At 33.6% G+C, this 21,172-nt stretch overlaps 2 protein-coding genes across 2 annotated transcripts; both read left to right on the top strand.

The window, feature by feature from the left end:
- Nucleotides 1–17,139: 17,139 nt before the first annotated feature.
- INS49_009842 (uncharacterized protein) lies at nt 17,140–18,704 on the top strand (the record flags this gene model as incomplete). Its single annotated transcript, XM_043170570.1, has 2 exons — nt 17,140–17,912; nt 17,981–18,704. 2 exons carry the CDS (start codon nt 17,140–17,142, stop codon nt 18,702–18,704), a joined length of 1,497 nt encoding a protein of 498 aa, XP_043025135.1.
- A 718-nt stretch (nt 18,705–19,422) lies between these two features.
- On the top strand, nt 19,423–21,009 carry INS49_009841 (uncharacterized protein; the record flags this gene model as incomplete). Its single annotated transcript, XM_043170569.1, has 1 exon — nt 19,423–21,009. One exon carries the CDS (start codon nt 19,423–19,425, stop codon nt 21,007–21,009), a length of 1,587 nt encoding a protein of 528 aa, XP_043025134.1.
- Nucleotides 21,010–21,172: the final 163 nt, after the last annotated feature.

Raw genomic sequence — 21,172 nt, 5'->3', positions numbered from 1 at the left:
TAGGGCACGTAGCCTTTTAAAACTTAGATAGAATAACATTAGTACATAATTGCTTTCCATATAACTATTATATATATAAAAGACTTATTAATATTAATTAGTAGTTATAGGTATTATAAATTAATAAGGTAAAAGAGGTAACCTTATAAGGATTTCCTTAACTTAAAAATTATATTCTCCTTATTAATAAGCATTATATAGCAATAACTACTTTTTTAAGCCTTTTTATATTATTAAATTCTTTAAGCAAATATTATAAAGATTAAATAAATTAAATAGCATTCCCTATAATATTTATATATATATTTATTGCTATTTAGGAAATATATATTTATTATGCATAAAATTTTATTAAAAATAAACTTATTTTTAACTTTTCTTTAAGACTTAATAAAACTTAATAAAGCCTTATTTTATTAATAAATAAAGCTTATAACTATTATAATTATTAAAGCTAACTTAATGCTATATTATAAGTAAGCGTAAGTTATATATTATGCTTTTAATTAATATAAAAGGATTTAATAATAAGAGAAAGCCTTAGCTTTTAAGGCTTAAAAAATTAATAACTTTTTCTTTTTAATAATTATAATTTATTTATTATTAAATTATTATTATTAATTTACTTTTAAATATTACTTATTTTATTAATATTTCTTTATTTTATTAATTTTACTTTTTATAATATTTATTATAAAAACTTATAAGTATAATTAATAATATTAAAAAGTTATTAGCTTTTATTAAAAGGTATATAGTTAATAAAATGCTTGCTTAAACTTTAATTAACTTAGCTTATTATAAATATATTAATTTAAAACTATAGTTTATAACTTTTATATAAAAAGCATTATTAAAATACTTAATTATTTACTTAATAAATACTTTAGCAAGCTATATATAATAAAACTTTTATAATAATAATCTTTTTATTGCTTATTATAAGAATTATATAATATAGATATAAGTAATATTTAAAGTATTATTAAATCTTTATTAATAATACTTAAAAGTCTTTCTTTAAATATAAAGTATTTATATAAAATATAATAATTAACTTATAGCATTATAATTAATTGCTATGGCTTAAGTTAAGGAAAGATTAAAATAAATTAATAATAAGCTTTATAATACTTTATTAGCTTTAAAATTAAATATAAATAAATATTATATATAACTTTAAAAATAGCAATTATAAGCATAGCCCTTATAAAAATCATAGGTAAGTTTTAAATAATAATAGTTATTAAAAGGATAATTTTTAAGATAACTTTTATTATTATTGCTGGCTTTAAGTATGTAATTATAGAATTTAAACTTAGTAATGTAATTTATTAAAAATTAATATAATTAATAAAGCTTATTATTATTAATAAAAAGATAGAAATAAAGCTTATATTAAAGATATATATTATATTTAGCATAATCTTAAATTATTTTAAGAATGCCTTTATTAAATAAAAAGTATAATTTATATAAAACTCTTTCTTTATAATATATTTTTAATAAATACTTAAATTTAATAAAGTTAATATAATTTATAAAAACCTTTAATAATTTTTATAAATATATTAAGAATTTATATAATTTATTAAATAATAAAATAAAGATATTTTTTAATATTTATTATTATATTAAAATTTAGCTAAGTTAATTTTATATAATTTTTTTTTAAATACTTAAAAATTAAGCTAAGGCTTATTATCTTTATTTTATAAATTAAATTAATATATTTATAATAATATATTTTAAAATTAAGATATATTTTAATATAAACTTTAATTATTAGCATTATTATATAAATTAAATAATAATAATATTTATAAAAATAAAAATATAAAACTTAAATAAAGATTTGCATAAAGTTTTATATTTAATGTTTAATAAGTTATAATTTTATTAATAAATATTAAATTAAGATTATATTAAAAAGGATAACTTAAAAATAATAATAATTAAAGCTTATAAAAAAGTGTTTAAGCTAAAAATAGCTTTTTTTAAATTAACTTAATTATATAAAGAGTTATTTTTAAACTTAAGATTTATAATAAAAATATAACTTAATTATATAATTATAATTTATATTATAAATAAAGTTTTAAATTAATATTATATTAATTATAAGTATAATGGCTAAAAGCTAAGGGAAGGATAATAATTATAATTTTAAGCATTTTAAGGAAATTAAAAATTTAATTAATTAAATTTAAGTTATTTAAGCTTTAAGTAGCTAAGATTTTATAGCATTAATTATAAAGCTTAAAGTAATAATGCTTATAAAAAAAGAAAAGAAAAATAACTTTAAAAGAAAAGATATTATATTTATAAAAAGAAGAAATATTAATTAATTAAATATTTAGCTAATAAGTAATGTTTAATAAGAAGAAGCTATTTAATATAATATAAATATAAAGGTTATAATGATAATTTTAATATTTTTTTAAGTAAGTTTAAGGAATGTAAAATAAATAATAAAGATAAATTTTATAAATATAAAGATAAATAAGATTAAGATAATAATTATAATAATAATGCTTATATTATAAAAGTAGAACTTAATAAGAAGGTTTATTATATAAATATTAATTTCTTAGTTAATAAAGTATTTATATATTAAATTATTAAAGATAATATTTTTTAAATAGAAATAATTATTATAGCTAGTTAATTGATTTTAAAGAATAAATATAATTAAATGTATTTTTAAGGAATCCTATTAAATATAAGAGCATTATTAATATTTATAGTTAAATATAAGTAATTCCTTGCATTATAATAAGAAAATTTAAAGTATTAAATTAATATAATTGCTATAGGAAAAGCTAAGGTTAAATTTAATAATAAAATAATTATTAATTTACTTAGCATAATAAAGATTTCTATTTTAATTAATTATATTAACTTTTATATTATTTAAGTATAAACTTTATTTTTACTTTACTTAATAAATATAAATAAGCTTTAAGTATATTATAATAATATTATAAATAAAATAGTTTCCTTTAATAATATAATTATTATATTAATACTTAAAAAATAAAGTTACTTATAGTTTTTTTTAAATTAAATTATTAATGCTATATATTTCCTTTTAAAAATAGAAATAAGGAGATTTTATTATTGCTTTAAGCATTTATTAATAAATTAATTATGCTAAATGCTTAAAAAAGCTAGTAATTTAAATATTAATAAATAAGCAATAATAAAGATTAAAAAAATATATTATTAACGTTAAGCATTAATAAACGACATACACTAGCAAGCAACATACTTTTCAGCACTAAGAGCATAATAACCTAAATTGCAGCACTATAATTAGAAAAAATTAATTAAATTTAATTAAAATTAAAATTTATAAATTATTTTATATCTTTTTTATAAGTTTGCATATTATACTTAGTTTTATTATAATTATTATATTATCTTTTTATTAATTTACCATAAATTAACTTCTTAGCATTACTATTTATTTTATTAGCTAATTACTTCCCCTTTTCCTTTTTATTAATTAACTTTTTAGCCTTTTATATAATAAATACTTTTTTATCTTATATATATATTTTTTTAACCTTTTAATACTTAAAAAGTATTATATTTATAACTTAAAGATTATTAATTTTTTAAGTTAAAAATATAATTATATAAGCTAATAATTATATATTCTTTATTAATTTATTAATAATAATTAAAATTAATATTAAGAAGCTTTTTTAATAATAAGAAATTTAATCTTTAATTAAAGTTAATTAAAAAATTGCTTATATTAAATTATATAATATTTAAAAGATTTAAAATATAAGTAATATTAAAAAGCTTAATATAGCTATTAATATTTAAATCTTAATATTTAACTTAAAAAGCATAGCTTTTTAATTAAATAATATAAGGCTTGCTTTTTTAAAACCTTTTTTAATAGTTTTTAACTTAAAAACCCTTTTATATATAGCATAAAAGGCAAGGAAGAACTTTATTTTATTAATATAGGTAATTTAGGCTTTGCTAAACTAATTAATTTTTGCATTATATACCTTTTTTAATAAATTAAAATACTTAATATTTAATAATTAAAGTAAATAAGATAAATAAAAAAATATATAAAGAATAATAATATTTTTAAATTTATAATATTATTTAAAATTTATAAAATAATAACTTTTATACTTATTAAGAATTAATAATTAATAAATACTTTTTATATATAATATAATATATTTTTTAAAGTATTAAATTTATTTTATAATAATTTTATTACTTATTTATTTATTTAAGCTTATTTTAATTACTTAATTATTTAAAAGGCTGCTCTTAATATATTAGCTTATAAAGTATATTTTAGCCTTAATAATTAAAAATAATAATTTATATTATTTATCCTTATTAATTAATTTAATAATTATTATTTATTATTAATTCTTCTTAAATTATATTTATTTTACTTATCCTTATTAATTAAAATATATAATTATTATTTTAAGTAATTTAATACTTATTATAAAGCTTAACTTATTAAAATTATAAGTATTATAATTAAGAATATTATATTTATTATATATATTAAATATAAGGTTAAACTATATATTTATTATATTAAGATCTTTATATAAGGCCCTTTAGTAATTATATATATAATTAATGCATATTTTAAAATATAATTTTAATAAAATAAATCTTTTCACTTAATTAATCTTAATAATATTATCATTATAATTATAAAGTAAAGAATTCATTATATCTTTAATATTCTTAAAAATAAATAAATATCTTTATAAATCCTAATTAAGTATATATTAAATAAACACCTTTTTTTTATTTTTATTAATTTTTTATTATTAAGATAAGTATTATATTATATAATTTAGCTAGCTATTTTATAATAAAGGGTAAACTTAAGAACTTAATAAATATTAATTATATATTATTTACTTAATTTTAAGTTATTTTAAAAAGCTTAAATAATAAATTTAATTTTATTTTCTTTTATTTTATTTATTTTAAAATGTAATATAAGAAAACATAATTATAAGATACATTATAATAGTTTTAAGAAAAGTGCATTGCTTGCTAATATACATTGTTTATTAATGCTTAATATTATTATTAAATAAATAAACTTATACTTAAGTATTTTAAGTTTATATTATATAATAATTATAAATTTAATTATGAAATCTTAATTAATGTAATATATTTAAGTAAATGCTTAGTTCTTTATATTATAAATTAAGTTATTATTTTTTAAAAAGTAAAAGTCTTAAAATTTATATTTATAAAAATTATATAGTAAATATTATAAATACTTTAAATTAATATATATTAAGGATTATTAAATATTATTAAATATAATATAGGAATGAACTTTATATTCTTGGAATTTTATTTAAAGGCATAGATAATGAGAATTAAATATAAATAAGTCCTTATAAAGGCATATTAGTTTATTAAGAAAGTTAAGAAATATCATTAAGCTTTTAAATAAGCATATAAAATCCTGTATATTAAATTATATAATAGCATAAATAATAATGCTATTTTATAAATAAATATAAAAATTATTAATAATATTACTAAATTAAATAAATTAATTTTTATGCTTTTAGTTTTTAATATTTATTTATAAATATTATATAAGTTATTATTATTATTATTAATATAAAAATAAGTAAAAGTTATTTTAAAGGCTATAAAGATATTATAAAAAACTATAGCTAAATAATAAGTATAAAATATATTAAATATTAAGATTAAACTTATTTTTAATATAAAATATTTATTATAATATAAAGTTTGTATATAGAAAGAAAGAAAAGAATAAAAGAGTTTATATAAAGTTATTACTATAAATGGCTATAATATAACCTTAAATATGCTAAATAAAGCCATAATATTTAAATTAATAATTATTTAATTATATTATTAAAATAATAATAAGGAAATGCAATCTTTATAAATAAAAAATTTAGCTATAAAACTTTAAATATAACTTATTATATAATTATTATTATTAAAGATAAAAAACTATATTATTATATTATATATTTTAAAAAAAGAAAATGAAAATTATAATTTAATAATTAAATTAAGATAAGATAAAGTTATTATAATATTAAGCTTATTATTTAAAGAGTTTAATAAGATAAAAGTTATTAATTTTATTATTAAAGGTATCTTTTAAATTAAGAAGTAATTAATAAAGTAATATAATAAATATTATTTCTTTAAATTTTATATAATATAAAAAGTAAAAGGTAAAATTATGAAATTATATAAAAAATCTTAATTTATTATTTAAGGTTATAATAATAATAAAAAGAAATTAATTTTAATATAAAGCTTAATTATTTAAAGAATAAGCTAATAAATAATTTTTATATTTACTTTTTTATTAATTTAAGAAAAAGGTATAGTTTTTATACTTTAAGATATTACTTAAGCTTACCCTTAAGCAAAGTTAAAATTATATAAGATAATCCTTATAAAGCTATTAAAGAAATTAAAGAATAAATATTCTTTAAGCATAATTATTTATATTATTTAATTCTTATATAATATAATAAAATTTAATATTTATTAATTTAATATATATTAAAGATATTAATAATAAAAGCTTAAAATAAATTATTTTATATATAATTTTTATTTAATAATTATAAAGCCTATATAATTCTTTAAAATAATAAGTATGCAGATAAATAATATATTAATTTTATTTATATTAAAATTTTAAAATAAGGAGGAAATTAAAATAAAAGCTATAAAATTATAAGGAAAATTAAAATAAAAGTTAATGCTTAAAAACTTAATAAATTATAATAAGGCTTATATAATTATAAATATTATTAGCTTAATTATTATTTATTAAAAAGAATAGGTTAATAAATTTATAATTATTAATATAATAATTAAAGATGCTTTTTAAAGATATTTTAAATAAAGAGCTTATAAAGTATATATAGCTTTAATTTATTAATTAAAAGCTTTATATAATCTTTTAATAGCTATATAGGTATAAAACTTAAAGGTAGGAAATTATAAACGCTTAAATATATAATTATTATGGTAAATAAATAATGCTATATAAGGAATTAAGTATATGCCCTTAAATCTTAAAATAGTAAAACTATTAATATTTATAAATGGATTATTTATAAATAATTAAGACTTAATATTTTAATTTAAATATATTATTGTTTTTATAAATAAAACTTATAAGGAAATTATGGGATTTATAATAATAAGTAATATTTTTTATTAATTATTAATAAAGTATAAATATATTATTTAAAGCATGTTAATAAATAAAATTTATGGTATGGTAAATAAAGTAAATATTGTATTTATTATTTGTGTTAAGGATATACTTAATATAATTATTGCTATAACTATTGTTAATATAATTAATATTAAAGGTAACGTTAAGCATTAATAAACAATGCATATTAGCAAGCAATATACTTTTCCCAAAACTATTATAATGCATTTTATAATTGCGTTTTCTTATATTATATTTTAAAATAAATAAAATAAAAGAAAATAAGATTAAACTTGCTATTTAAGCTTTTTAAAATAATTTAAAATTAAGTAAATAATATATAGCTAATATTTACTAAATCCTTAAGTTTACTCTTCGCTATAAAATAGCTAGCTAAATTGCATAATATAATACCTATCTTAATAATAAGAAATTAATAAAAATAAAAAAAAAGGTGCTTATTTAATATATACTTAATTAAGATTCGCAAGGATATTTATTTATTTTTAAGGATATTAAAAATATAACGAATTCTTTACTTTGCAATTATAATAGCAACGCTATTAAAATTAATTAAGTAAAAAAAACTTATTTTATTAAAACTATATTTTAAAATATATATAATTATATATATAATTATTAAAGGGCCTTATAAAAAGATCTTAATATAATAAATATATAATTTAACCTTATATTTAATATATATAATAAATATAATATTTTTAATTATAATATTTATAACTTTAATAAATTAAGCTTTATAATAAGCATTAAATTACTTAAAATAATAATTATATATTTTAATTAATAAGGATAAATAAAATAAATAACTTAAGAATTAATAATAAGTAATAGCTATTAAATTAATTAATAAAAATAAATAATATAAATCGCTATTTTTAATTATTAAGGCTAAGATATACTTTATAAGCTAATATATTAAGGGCAGCCTTTTAAATAATTAAGTAATTAAAATAAGCTTAAATGAATAAATAAGTAATAAAATTATTATAAAATAAATTTAATACTTTAAAAAATATATTGCATTATATATAAAGAGTATTTATTAATTATTAATTCTTAATAAGCATAAAAGCTATTATTTTATAAATTTTAAGTAATATTATAAGTTTAAAAATATTATTACTTTTTATATATTTCCTTATTTATTTTATTTATTTTAATTATTAAATATTAAGTATTTTAATATATTAAAAAAGGTATATAATATAAAAATTAGCTAATTTAATAAAGCTTAAATTACCTATATTAATAAAATGAAATTCTTTCTTACTTTTTATGCTATATATAAAAGGGTTTTTAAGTTAGAAATTATTAAGAAAAGTTTTAAAGAAGCAGGCTTTATTTTATTTAACTAAAAAGCTATGCTTTTTAAGCTAAATATTAAGATTTAAATATTAATAGCTATATTAAGCTCCTTAATATTATTTATACTTTAAGTTTCTTAAATATTATATAACTTAATATAAATAATTTCTTAATTAACTTTAATTAAAGATTAAATTTTTTATTATTAAGAAAGCTTTTTAATATTAATTTTAATTATTATTAATAAGTTAATAAAAAATATATAATTATTAGCTTATATAATTATACTTTTAACTTAAGAAATTAATAATCTTTAAGCTATAAATATAATACTTTTTAAGCATTAAAGGGCTAAAAGAATATATATATAAGATAAAAAAGCATTTATTATATAAAAAGCTAAAGAGTTAATTAATAAAAAGGAAAAGGGGAAGCGGCCAGCTAGTAAAATAAATAGTAGCGCTAAGGAGTTAATTTACGGTAAATTAATAAAAAGATGATATAATAATTACAGCGAAACTAAGTATAATGCGCGAACTTATAAGAAAAATATAAAATAGTTTATAGATTTTAATTTTAATTAAATTTAATTAATTTTTTCTAATTATAATGCTGTAATTTAAATTATTATGCTCTTAATGCTAAAAAGTGCATTGCTTATTAATATACATCGTTCGTTAGTGCTTAACGTTAGCTATATTATAATCCTTAAATAAAATTAAGATTTTCTTATAAATATTGTAATTATAACTTTAATTAATAAGATAAATATTATAATTATAACCTTAATTAATAAAATAAATATTATAATTATAACCTTAATTAATAAAATAAATATTATAATTATAATCTTAATAAGCAATAAGATAAAGATTATAATTATTATTAAGGTTATAAAAAGAGTTAAAATTGCTTTAAATAATGAAGATAAAGATAAGCTTATTGGTTTTATTAATTCTTATAATGAAGTTATTGCTAATAATGCTTATTTAATGGATATTAATAAGGATGTTAATAATAATAATTTTTATTTATTTAATATTAATGGTAATTTAATTATTATTAATAATAAAGATAATTAAAATTAAGTTAATAAAATCTTAATAAAGATTATAAAGATTGCCTTTAACTTTATTTTTATATTAAATATTAAAAAAAGTAAGTTACTTATTAAGGTTAATTCTTATAAAATTATTAAAATTAATAAGCTAAAGGCTATAATTATAACTTAAATTAAAATATTTTTCTTAAATAATACTATTATAATAACTATTATTTAAATTATTAATAACTTTTAATATTAAAATAAGTAAATATTTTTTAATAATATAATTAAAAAATTATATATTTATATTAAAAGCATTAAAACTCTTAATATAAGATTATATAATATTTTTTATAATAAACATTATTAAGGTAATTATTATTTTAAATGTTAAATTATTATAATTTTTATAATAAATAACTTAATAAGAATTTTAATTTTAAGTATCTTTTATATATATTAAATTAAAAAAATTTAGCTATTAAAGGATTAAATTATTATGCTAACTTAAGTTTAAAACTTTTTATATTAAATTATTAATAAGTATATATAAGGCCTATATATAAAGAGATTTATTAAGAAATATGCATTATTATTTAAGTAATTTAAGTAAAAGATAATTATTAAGGAAATTAAAAAAAATAATAAAAAGTAAAAAAAGAACTTAATAAATAATTAAGCTATTTATAATGCTTAGTTTTAAAAGAATAAAAAGTAATTAAAGAAAATTAATTTAAAGTAATATTAAGTATATTTTAATAATAAAAGTAAAAATAAAGATAATAATATTTATATTATAAAAATATATAATAAAAATAAATGCAAGTTAAAGGATTTAATATTAACTTTATAAGTATTAACTTTCTTTATAAAGAAGAAATTTAAAATTAAGGCCTTTATATAAAAGTTAATAATTTTTATAGAAAAGTAACTTTAAAAGCTAAGTATTAAGGATAATAAGTATAATATTTAAGGAATGGTATAATAATAAAGGTTGTAAGTTTAAGAAATGATATAATAATAAGAATTGTTAGGGCTTATTTTAAAATTTATAAGTTATAATTTTAAGTTTTTTTAGTAATGCTTTTTTATAATAAAGGTTATATATATTTAATATATAATAGATTATGAGTTTAAGCTAATTATAATAAAGATTGTATATATTTATTAAAAGAAGAGAAAAATTATGAGTATTAGTAAGTATGATCTTTGTACTTAAAAGGCTACTTTAGTTATTCCCTTTGGGGTATGTAGCCCCTTAGAATTTAGATAGAATAACACCAATATACGATTGCTTCCCATATGATTATCGTATGTATGAAAGACCTACCAACATCGGCGCACTCGGCTAACTGCTGGAGGACACACGACTACGACAAACAGCTTCGATGAGAGGTTTCAAGCCGAGTGATAGGTTTGAGGTGGACAACAATTATTGTCAATTTTAAAACGGTTCGATGGAAAAACAGGCTCTACACAACTGTATGGCTGGTTGGTTACAAGTGCCTAATCACAAGGATGAGGCGGAGTTTTAAATTGTGTCCCGCATTGCCTTCCGTCTGTGGGAATTTCATTATTCCACTTGTAGCGTAGGAACTGGATATACAAGTAATAGGTACTTCCGAAGGGCAACCATCGAGGCAACGTCTTTCACCAATGTTGCCGATATATGTGCTACTAGTATGGCATACATGATACCTATGTACGAGTAGGTATCCCGGGAACCTGCGAGGCAGTTCATTGCGACCACACAGTCTGGAAATGCCACCACGTTTACAAGTATAGACTTGTCAGGGATTAACTGAGGTATGAACTAAATAGAGATACACGAAGACCACAAGCTCCTGTTTGTGCAATAAGGTGCGCAAAGACGAAAGGACCCAAAGACGTGGTGTTCTCTTCTCCTCTTCTTCCGTGTCTAGTCCGTGAATGTACAGGGAGGCGCAACCAAGACGGCCTCCATGTTGTGACTTGTGGAGGCTGTGGTTTTGAGAAGAAGTATAGTGCTCGTACAGTCAAGAAGCGTTGCCCGTATGAAATAAGACGTGGCGAGGAAAGTGCTATCACTTGTGGAGACATCACAATGATCAGTTTCACCAACCAGGATATTATTTACATAAAGCGAAGCGGGAAGTTTCCACCCATGACAAGCACAACGCTACTTTCCTGTGTTAGAAGCTGGAATGCCATCAAATGCGCTGTACACATATGCTACGCAAACGGCACCTGATCTTCCTCATGCGTGCAAGAACACCACTGGTGTTGGCCCATCAGACTGCCAGTCGCAACTGCTCTTGTCTCTGCTGTCCAGTGATGAATGACGCGAAGACGCGGGGTCGTGCTTGCTGCTTTTAAAATCAGCCTGCTAGATTCTTCTTGCGTGTTCAAAAGGTGACTCGAGTTGTCGAGGATGGAAGTCGCATCTCTGGAAAGTATTTTTCACGGAGAATACAAATACCCAAGTTAATCTGCGTAGACCCGTCACCTTTTCCTTCATCCGTCAGATTTTTCCGGAAATTGTCGACTGCGGGCATCCTCACCCACATCGCCAAGTCAACCTGTACGTTCATGCTGAGCGCATCATTGCACCGACCGCTACCCTCATCCTCGAGACACTTGTCTAGTATGTTCTGACCTCAGTTGGACATCTGCACTGGCATGGAAGTTGCCAGCCTTTCAGTGCTTTCTGGTCCTTCATCATCGTCAGATAGTCATGACATCCCACAAGTATCACCGGACCAGCGAAATCGATTTTTGCCGGAACCACCCAAGCAGATATGATCCTTTTTCTCGTGTCAACTCGTGTCAACTCGTGATCCTGGATTTTTGATGCAATCAGGTGGGTGCTCTGTTATGAAAGACACTGTCAAAACTGAGCTTCGGCGAAGATGAGATCACTCTTTGTCGACCAGGAAGAGCCGACACACTGACACCACTCGCTCAGCGTCTTGATTCACGCGGCTGACACTTTTTCCTTTTGTGCTCTACAGATCGGAGAACCACTCACTAGACTACCTAGTCAGTACCTAGCTCGAACCCAAACCAACGCGATCCTCTGACGGCTCGAACGCTGTGATATCACGTGCGACCCCTGGCCCGTATTTGTGGAAACAGGACTCTTCGCGGCGTAATTTGGCGGATACCCTGCTTTGACATTCTATTGGGACAGTTTGCGCTGAGCTTGGTCGATCTGAGGTGCTGGTTTTGTCGCGTAGATGAGAAAGATGGGTTGAGAGTCAATATTTGAGTTGAATTGATTCTGAATATCCCCAAAGTCCAACAATCGACAAGCCCTTGACTATCTTGGTGCGTCCGTGAGCTGTGGTACGCACCAACTGAGCATTGATACAGGTCTTCTGACCTCTCACACCAAAATCCAAATTGACGCTCAACAGGTTGGGATCATCATCATCCAGCAGCACTTTGCAGTGGGCTTCATTTCCGGTCTGTGGAAAACACAATGCTGGCGGGCGGCGACGTGAAGATTGTATCAGACTCAAAGTGCATGGAATGAGATACCCCCACCCCTGAGCCAGCATCTTGCAATCACTCCAACGTTCCTCAGGTTATGTTCGTTCTTGTTATAGCCCGCTGTGATCATTCATACTTGCTGTTGATTATCGTTCACCAGCGGCGCGAGCTGGGGCACAAAATCTCAATTTTGGACACTCAGTCACGCGCAGCACCAGCTTGTGGATGGAGGCTTGGTGAATGCGTCTGAAGAAACTCGTGATATCCCGCTATCTAATCAGAGCGACTGATTATCGGGTACGTACAAGTCCGCAGTGTCACTTTCAAGGTCTTCAGGGGATGGTTTGACCCAACCTTGTAAGGTCAGCTATTTTTGGGGACAGTCTGTGTGGCCGTGTGTCGAGACACGCGTCTTACTCATGCTCGAAAATGTCTACGAGCGGCTTGAGCAGTTTCTAGCTCCATCAGGCTTCCAGATGAGCAAAGATGAAAGCTTGCAAGATAACATAGCTGCACCCGGACTGTGAGATCAATGAGGAAAAACCACACGGAGGTCGTACGCAGCTTGAGTCTTTCCAAGAATCTTTGATCACAGAGTGACGCCTTCAAGATTTACACCGTCATGTAGCTTGGATAAGAAATTACAAAGCACAGGTGGCGTATCGACCCACAGTAAGCTGCAGGACGTGTGAGTTGGGTTTCCGCGCTGACAAGGTTCTCGTACCGAGAAGAAAATGGCTTGATCCTCGACAGACTCAAGGGCCAAGTGAAGGAGATGAACGCCGAGCGATGTCAACGGCCTTAGCGACCACTGTTGCTTCAAACTAAGCAGCCAGTGGCGACTACAATGATAGACGAATACGAGGCCTGGGCAAAGGTCCGGTGCCCTTGTGGCTATCACCACCCTGTACACTATCAAAGACAACGAGAAGGACTCCCAGACCAAGCTATTAATCGCAATGCAGACCTGATTCGGCTTCACTGTCATGGTAGGACATAATGAGAGCCTGTCACGAGCCCCCAATGCGGATCCAGGCCGGATCATCGCGGCCCTTTGCTTGACGAGCTGCCGAGGGCACGTGGGCGACAAGTGATGAAGTCAGGATCGAACGCGATGTGAACGCATATTGCACCACCGGCACCAGAAGCATCAGCCAGCGAGCGCAGCAACACAGATCGGGGATGCGATTGCACAGCCCTAGGCCAAGGGACCTTGTTCGTTTGTTTCAAGGGGTTCGAAATGTGTCCAGCTCGGTCTAGCTTATTAGCCTCATGAGCCAACCGCGACGCTCCCAGAAGGGTTCACGGGGGAGATAATAGCGTCTCGCGCTACGAGCTGTCAGATTTCCCCACGTCAGTCAGTTTCCCTTGGCTGTTCTCGTCTTGGACAAGCAAGCTCTCGACGCCCGCGATTGGTCCTCCGGCCGACGTGGTCAGGCAGGCTCAGCACGCATTGGCGGGCGAGACGGGGCCGCCTTCTCTGTGCTGGGGAGAAAATGTTTCACCCCCGGGACATTTCTCGAAGACGTCAAGATTGCGAGGCTTCACCGAGCATCAGACGATCGATCTTCGTTTTGGGCTGTTGAGTTGCCGGAACAACCGATTGGTCATGTCTGGCAGGGTTTGAGTGATGTTGAAGCACTCTGAATCCAATGTCGCGGCTTTAGGGAAGGATCTCCAGTATCATTGTCCTTCGCCCTGCGTGGGCTGTTCGCAAGTCTAGCAACTTAGCTTTTCTATGCACGAGCGTCGAGCTTCGAGCTTCGAGCCTCAAGACTGGTGCCCGAAATCGGACGGCAAGTTGCGTTGTGCCCGAGTCAGGAACTCAGCGACGAGACAGACAGGCAGATAGACTGAAAGGTGCAACTAGCTGTGGCGGCCTAGGAATCCACTAGGTGTATGACGAGCTGTAGCGTACTGTGCTGGTGGGATTGCATGGATGGGCGTGGTCCATAGACGTGAGGTTTGTTAGGACGGGCAATACGCGAGGCAGATCATTGCGACGCTGAAACGCGGATTGCTACCTCGTATCTATATGCTCATCTTATCCTGCTGCTGCGCACGGAAATCGTGGTTCTGTTGTTCATGTTCCCAAGGTGGCTGGACGGGTTGTGATGGGCGAACCGTGGGCCAACAAGCATGAATTTAACCGCGTTGCAAACCGCACCGGTACCAGTGGCAATGGCTGTTTGGTTGGAGATTGTTTCATTCCCTGAGCCAAGAACTTTTCCTATGGGCGAGGAACGGATAGGGTCTGAGGTGTGGTGGGGTGGGCGAACAGGTGTGGAAGCTTGGATGGAAGCCACTGCTAGGCGTCGCCGTTCTCTTAGTCTTGATGGGATCCATCGTCGTTGATGGGATGGGACGAGAGGGTTAAAAGTGGACTTGGGTTCCAAGAGGGCACGGTGCTGCACTAACATGCTGGCCAACGGATCCAGCGTGCTGGTGCTAGTGCACGGTCGCTGCCCAGGTGCGGCTGGACCCGCGTGGCTAGTCCTAGAAGGGCGACAGTCGCGACTGCTGTCCCTCGTCTCCAGACTGCATCGGCTGGTGCCCGCCTTTGTGCTGTGAAGCCGTCCATCCCCATTTCCCTTGACAGCGACAGTCGCCGTGACCGTCTATTCCCAGACAGACCCTTGCCTCGACAGCTCATCAGCTGGCCCTTCTGCTCTTCTCGTTCGAGTCTGTCGAATGACTTTGCCTTGGCACTTAACCCCCCTGCCGTTGTCGTCGCAGACGCATTGGCGCTCTCGCGGCGGGCTCGTCGTCTCATCTCTCGCGGAGCTAGAGAGCATTCAGAGACCACCTTGCGAGCTGTCACGTCTGGGACACCAGACGACACTCCTGCATAGCGGTCCGACTCCAACAAAGCTTCAACAGTTTCCAACTGGGCCATGGGGCAGCCGCTCTGCTTCTCGGGAAGGGGTCCACCCTCTCTACCTGAGCACATACACAACGCGCTCGGTAGCTTGTTTCCCTTTGTTTCTAAGCTGCCCCAGGGCTATAATACTAATACCACCGTCGAAAACAATGATAATGCCACCTGGGGCTGAAGATCAGACCGACAAGTCTCGACGGTGTGGGTCGCACTGCTCTGCTGTGCTGGCCGGGGAAGAAAGGGATTTCGCTCTGCAGTCCTCTCCGACCCTCGATCTTTTCTCCTGCCCAAGAGCCAGCTCCAGAGAGAGACCTCATTGCATCTGTGCAGTACAAGCCGTAGATACTGACGATGCGGTTTCGACATATGGCTCTTCTGGCTGCGACAGAGACGTCAAAGGATGGATGCCGGCATATGACACACCACACTAAAGCTCGACTTCGTTAGCCGCATGGCCCTCGCATTCGGGCCGGACGAGGCACGATTGCCACCCTCCTCTCGGAGCAGCTTTGCCGAGGTACAACCCCTCCAGTGCAGTAATCTCCTACAAGACAGCACGCGCTTGACATGGCCTGGGTTCCCAAGGGGCGACTATTTCTCCTTTCACACACTCACAAAGTTATTCTCCCCATCACTGCTTCCTGTGAACCCGCCGTCCCAGACCCTTGAGGCGGTAAGCTGGAGTGTGGTTCATCGCTGGCCATCGACTCGCAGACAAGACCGTTGGGGGAAGAAAAATCTCCAGGAAGGGTGACCCTGCCTCCCACGTTGTAGGGTACGCGGTAGTGCAAGTCCGTACATTACATGCACGGCGTACCCAGTATACCCTGCCCTTCTTTCCTCAATTTCTCCACAAGGTCTGCGCCTGCTGATCGACACCGCTGCTACTGCATAAATAAAGTTACACCTTGCTTCGCATCCGACCTTCTCTGTTAGGGTTCTTGTTACATTGTTTCATTCCTCTCTTACCCATCACAAGGAGACCCTATCAGGCACGGCAGGGAGCCAGGTTTTGCAAAAAAAGAAGACGAACCGGCCTCTCCCCCACGACGAACAAGCATTGCCTGTTGAGAACCTTGGCCGCCCTCTTGGCCATTCTGCACTCTCATCATTCCTATATACCTAACCGTCTTGTCCGCTCTCCCACCAGCGTCGTCAACTGTTACAATGTCTTCATACGAAAAGCCCACTTTCTTCGACATGGACGCCGACACTCTCAAGATGTACATGCAGATCTTGCCCAAGCTGCCTCTGGTGGCACGCGTGGCTCTGCTGCATGTACTACAAATGTCGCCGCCGAGCAAATATGTCGACCTGAGGACCGAGTTGACAGTAGCCGTTATCCGGTCCTTCCTCACTCCCTCAAAACCCACCACCATATCCTCAACCCAGAAGCTCCTCAACAAGGACCCCGGCGTCAAGGGCCGTATCTGGGTGGCCAAGTACACAGCACCCAGCCCTAAGGAGACCAGTCTGCGCGATGTTGTCGTTCGTGCCGTGGAGAACATGCGCCAGCCCAGCAGCAACGGCAGTCCTCCGCCGCCACTGAAGGATATTGAGTGGCCCGAGACTGTCCCCGTCGAGGCTGAGTGGCAAGGCTACCGAGCAGGTGCTACTACCCAATCAAGGCTACCTCCCATCACTGAGGCCGAAAAGTACACGGAGATGATGAAGGAGGTCAAAAGCACGGCGACTATTCTGTACTTTCACGGCGGAGCCTATTACCTGATGGACCCGGCAACCCACCGACCAGGGACAAAGAAGCTCGCCAAAATGACTGGCGGACGTTGCTACTCGGTGCGGTACAGGCTGGCTCCACAACATCCTTTCCCGGCAGCACTCATCGACGCGCTGCAGTCGTACCTGACTTTACTGTACCCGCCGTTGGGGGCTTTCCATGAGGCCGTCAAGCCCGAGCATGTGGTCTTTTCAGGCGACAGGTGAGCCATCCCCTCCCCCTCGAAGCAGTCATCTGCCTGTGAAAGGGGCCAGACTAACAGAAACACAGTGCTGGAGGTAACCTATGCATGGCCCTCGCGCAGCTCCTGCTCGAGTTCCAGAGGACCAATACGAAGATCCAATGGTTTGGCCAGGAGGTCACTCCCCACCTCCCGGGAGGCCTAGCCCTCAGCTCCCCGTGGCTGGATCTCACCCATTCCTCACCATCCTGCAAAAACAACGCCCCTTTCGACTATCTCCCAATGCTCCAGGGCCTCGAGAAGATGGAGCGACCTTCCTGTCCTGCGTGGCCCGCAAAACCGCCCCGGAAGATGCTGTACTGCGCGGACGCCTTCATCGCACACCCGCTGGCGACCCTCATCACCGCCAAGAGCTGGGAGGGCTGTCCGCCAGTGTACATGTCCTGCGGTTGGGAGCTTCTGGCTGACGAGGACAAGTACATGGCCGTCAAGCTGCACTCGGACAAGGTGCCCGTCGTGTTCGAGGAGTTCGAGGCCATGCCCCACTGCTTCCCCATGGTCTTCATGGACAGCCCGGTGTCGAAGAGGTGCTTCGATGCCTGGACCGGCTTCATCAAGGACGTGGTGGAGCACGGACCCGCGAGCGTCGAGACTGGCTTCAGGACGCTCAAGGCCAAGACGCTCAAGGAGGCCGACATTGACCCCGCCAAGCTGAGCCCCTACACCGAGGCGGAGCTGCGCGAGAGGTTGAGAAACCTAGGCAAGGAGAGGGCACCGGAAAAGGCACCTGCAGACGTTGCTGCGAAGCTCTGAGTGCTTGAAACGATGTGAGGGCATCGCTATTGCATGATTTATGGCTCATGATAGGGGTTGGGTATTTGCATGGATCTTCATCCGTTTTCAAGACGGCTTTCTCAACTTTGATATACCCGGTATGAGAATAATAATCACCAGCGGATGTTTGGACGGGACAACATAACAAGCGTTTGCCTGCAATTTCAGTAGATAATTGACTTTTAGGGGGATGGGATGCAGTTGAGCTTAATCATATGACGCGATGAACCTACCTGCCTTCACATGCTGAGGACGCCGACCGGAGAAATGAGATCCGATTACGAAGGCTGCAGGGCCCTTGGAAGGCATTCACACATGCAAATCATGCACATCCACCTTCGTAGGTTTCTAGAAAAAAAAAAAAAAAAAGTCCTAGCGGTTCGGATCCGACCGGGTGCCACCAATGTGGGGTGCATCGGCCTCACTCGGGGGGGGGGGGGGGGGGGACTCGTGTTCGCGTCCGGCCCAGCTGCCGAAAACCTAAACTTGCTTCTGTCCACCCTTGCACACGCAAACGACCCGGCGAATCATCCGGAGCTCCAGCGTCGCTTGAGAAGTGGTGACCGCCGACTAGCAGGGAGGGCGTGCGTGCTACAATTGAGAAAGGTAGCCCGGCTGGTGCGACGCAACGGGGAGAGAAACGAGGTCAGGAAGAAGAGCATCACACTCACGTTCACCCACCCCACCCACAAGCACAATGGAGCGCCACCGGGCCCTGGTGCAGAAGATCTCGTCGACGGTGCGGGCCTTCTACGCCGCAAAGGAGCCCTACCGCATCTTCCACGGCAGCACCAACAGCACGCGGCCCCAGCCGCACGGAAGCCGCGCCCGCGTCGTCGACATCTCGGCCCTGCGCGACGTGCTCTCGGTCGACGCGGCCCGCCGCACGGCGCTGGTGGAGCCCAACGTGCCCATGGACCGGCTGGTCGAGACGACGCTCAAGCACGGGCTCGTCCCGCCCGTGGTCATGGAGTTTCCCGGGATAACCGCGGGCGGCGGGTTCGCGGGCACCGCGGGCGAGTCGTCGTCGTTCCGGCACGGCTTCTTCGACGACACCGTCGCGTCCGTGGAGCTCGTCCTCCCGGACGGCGAGGTCGTCACCGCCGCGAACCCCAACACCCCCTCCGGGGCGGACGGAAAATACGCCGACCTGTTCCGCGGGGCCGCCGGCGCGGTGGGGACACTGGGCGTGACGACGCTGCTGGAGCTGAACCTCGTCCAGGCCAAGAAGTTCGTGCGCACGCGCTACCGCCGCACGGGCAGCGTCGCGGAGGCCGTCGCCGCCGTCAAAGAGGAGGCGGCCCGCGCCGAGAATGACTACGTCGACGGGATCCTCTTCTCCAAGGACCACGGCGTCGTCATCACGGGCCAGATGACGGACGAGAAGCCGGCCGCCGCGCCGGTGCGGACCTTCTCGCGCGCCCGCGATCCCTGGTTCTACATGCACGTACAGGAGCGCACGGCGTCACCATCATCATCATCGCCATCAGAGACCACGACGACGACGACAACGCAGGGGGCCGAGGATCAGGACGACGAGTACATCCCCCTGGCAGAGTACCTCTTCCGCTACGACCGCGCCGGGTTCTGGGTCGGGCGCGCCGGGTGGACGTACTTCAAACTGGTCCCCTTCAACCGCCTGACGCGCTGGTTCCTCGACGACTTCCTGCACACGCGGATGCTGTACCGCGCCCTGCACGGCTCGGGCGAGAGCGCGCGCTTCGTCGTGCAGGACATCGCCGTCCCCTTCGCCACGGCCCCGGAGCTGGTCGACTACACGGCGGAGGAGCTGGGCATCTGGCCGCTGTGGCTGTGCCCGCTGAGGCGGCGTGCCCCGCCGACGTTCCACCCGTTCACGACGACGCCGGGGGTGGCCAAGAAGGAGGAGGACGACATGATGCTCAACATCGGCGTCTGGGGCTGGGGCCCCTCGGACCGCGGCGAGTTCGTGGCGGCGAACCGCGCCCTCGAGGCAAAGGTCCGCCAGCTGGGCGGCATGAAGTGGCTGTACGCGCACACGTACTACGAAGAGCCCGAGTTTTGGGACATGTACGGCGGCCGCGGGTGGTACGACTCGCTGCGCGCCAAGTACAAGGCCGACGAAGCTGGGCTGCCCAGTGTCTACGACAAGGTCAAGGTCAAGGTCGAGCCCAAGGCCGCCGCCGGGGGCGGGCTCAAGGGTGTGTGGCCGTTCGGGGGCATCTATGGCATTTACAAGAGCATCAAGAGCCGTGATTATATGCTGCACAGAAATGCTGGTTGGAAGTGGAGGGGGGAGGAATGAACCGAGGCGAAGACTCTGTATATCTGAATGAGCGTGCTTGAGCGGGCGGACCGACTATAGAGTTGCCCATTGTGTGTGCATGTGTATGTTGCGTCGGCGTTTCACCACCTAATAGATTTAGACAGAGCCACAAACTTCTCAGCCTGGGTCAAGTGGCTGCAAA

The sequence above is a fragment of the Diaporthe citri genome (genome assembly GCF_014595645.1).
Source record: "Diaporthe citri strain NFHF-8-4 chromosome Unknown scaffold_4, whole genome shotgun sequence".
Classification (NCBI taxonomy): domain Eukaryota; kingdom Fungi; phylum Ascomycota; class Sordariomycetes; order Diaporthales; family Diaporthaceae; genus Diaporthe; species Diaporthe citri.
Note: the sequence above shows the minus strand (reverse complement) of the source record. Positions and strands in the feature narration are given on the sequence as shown.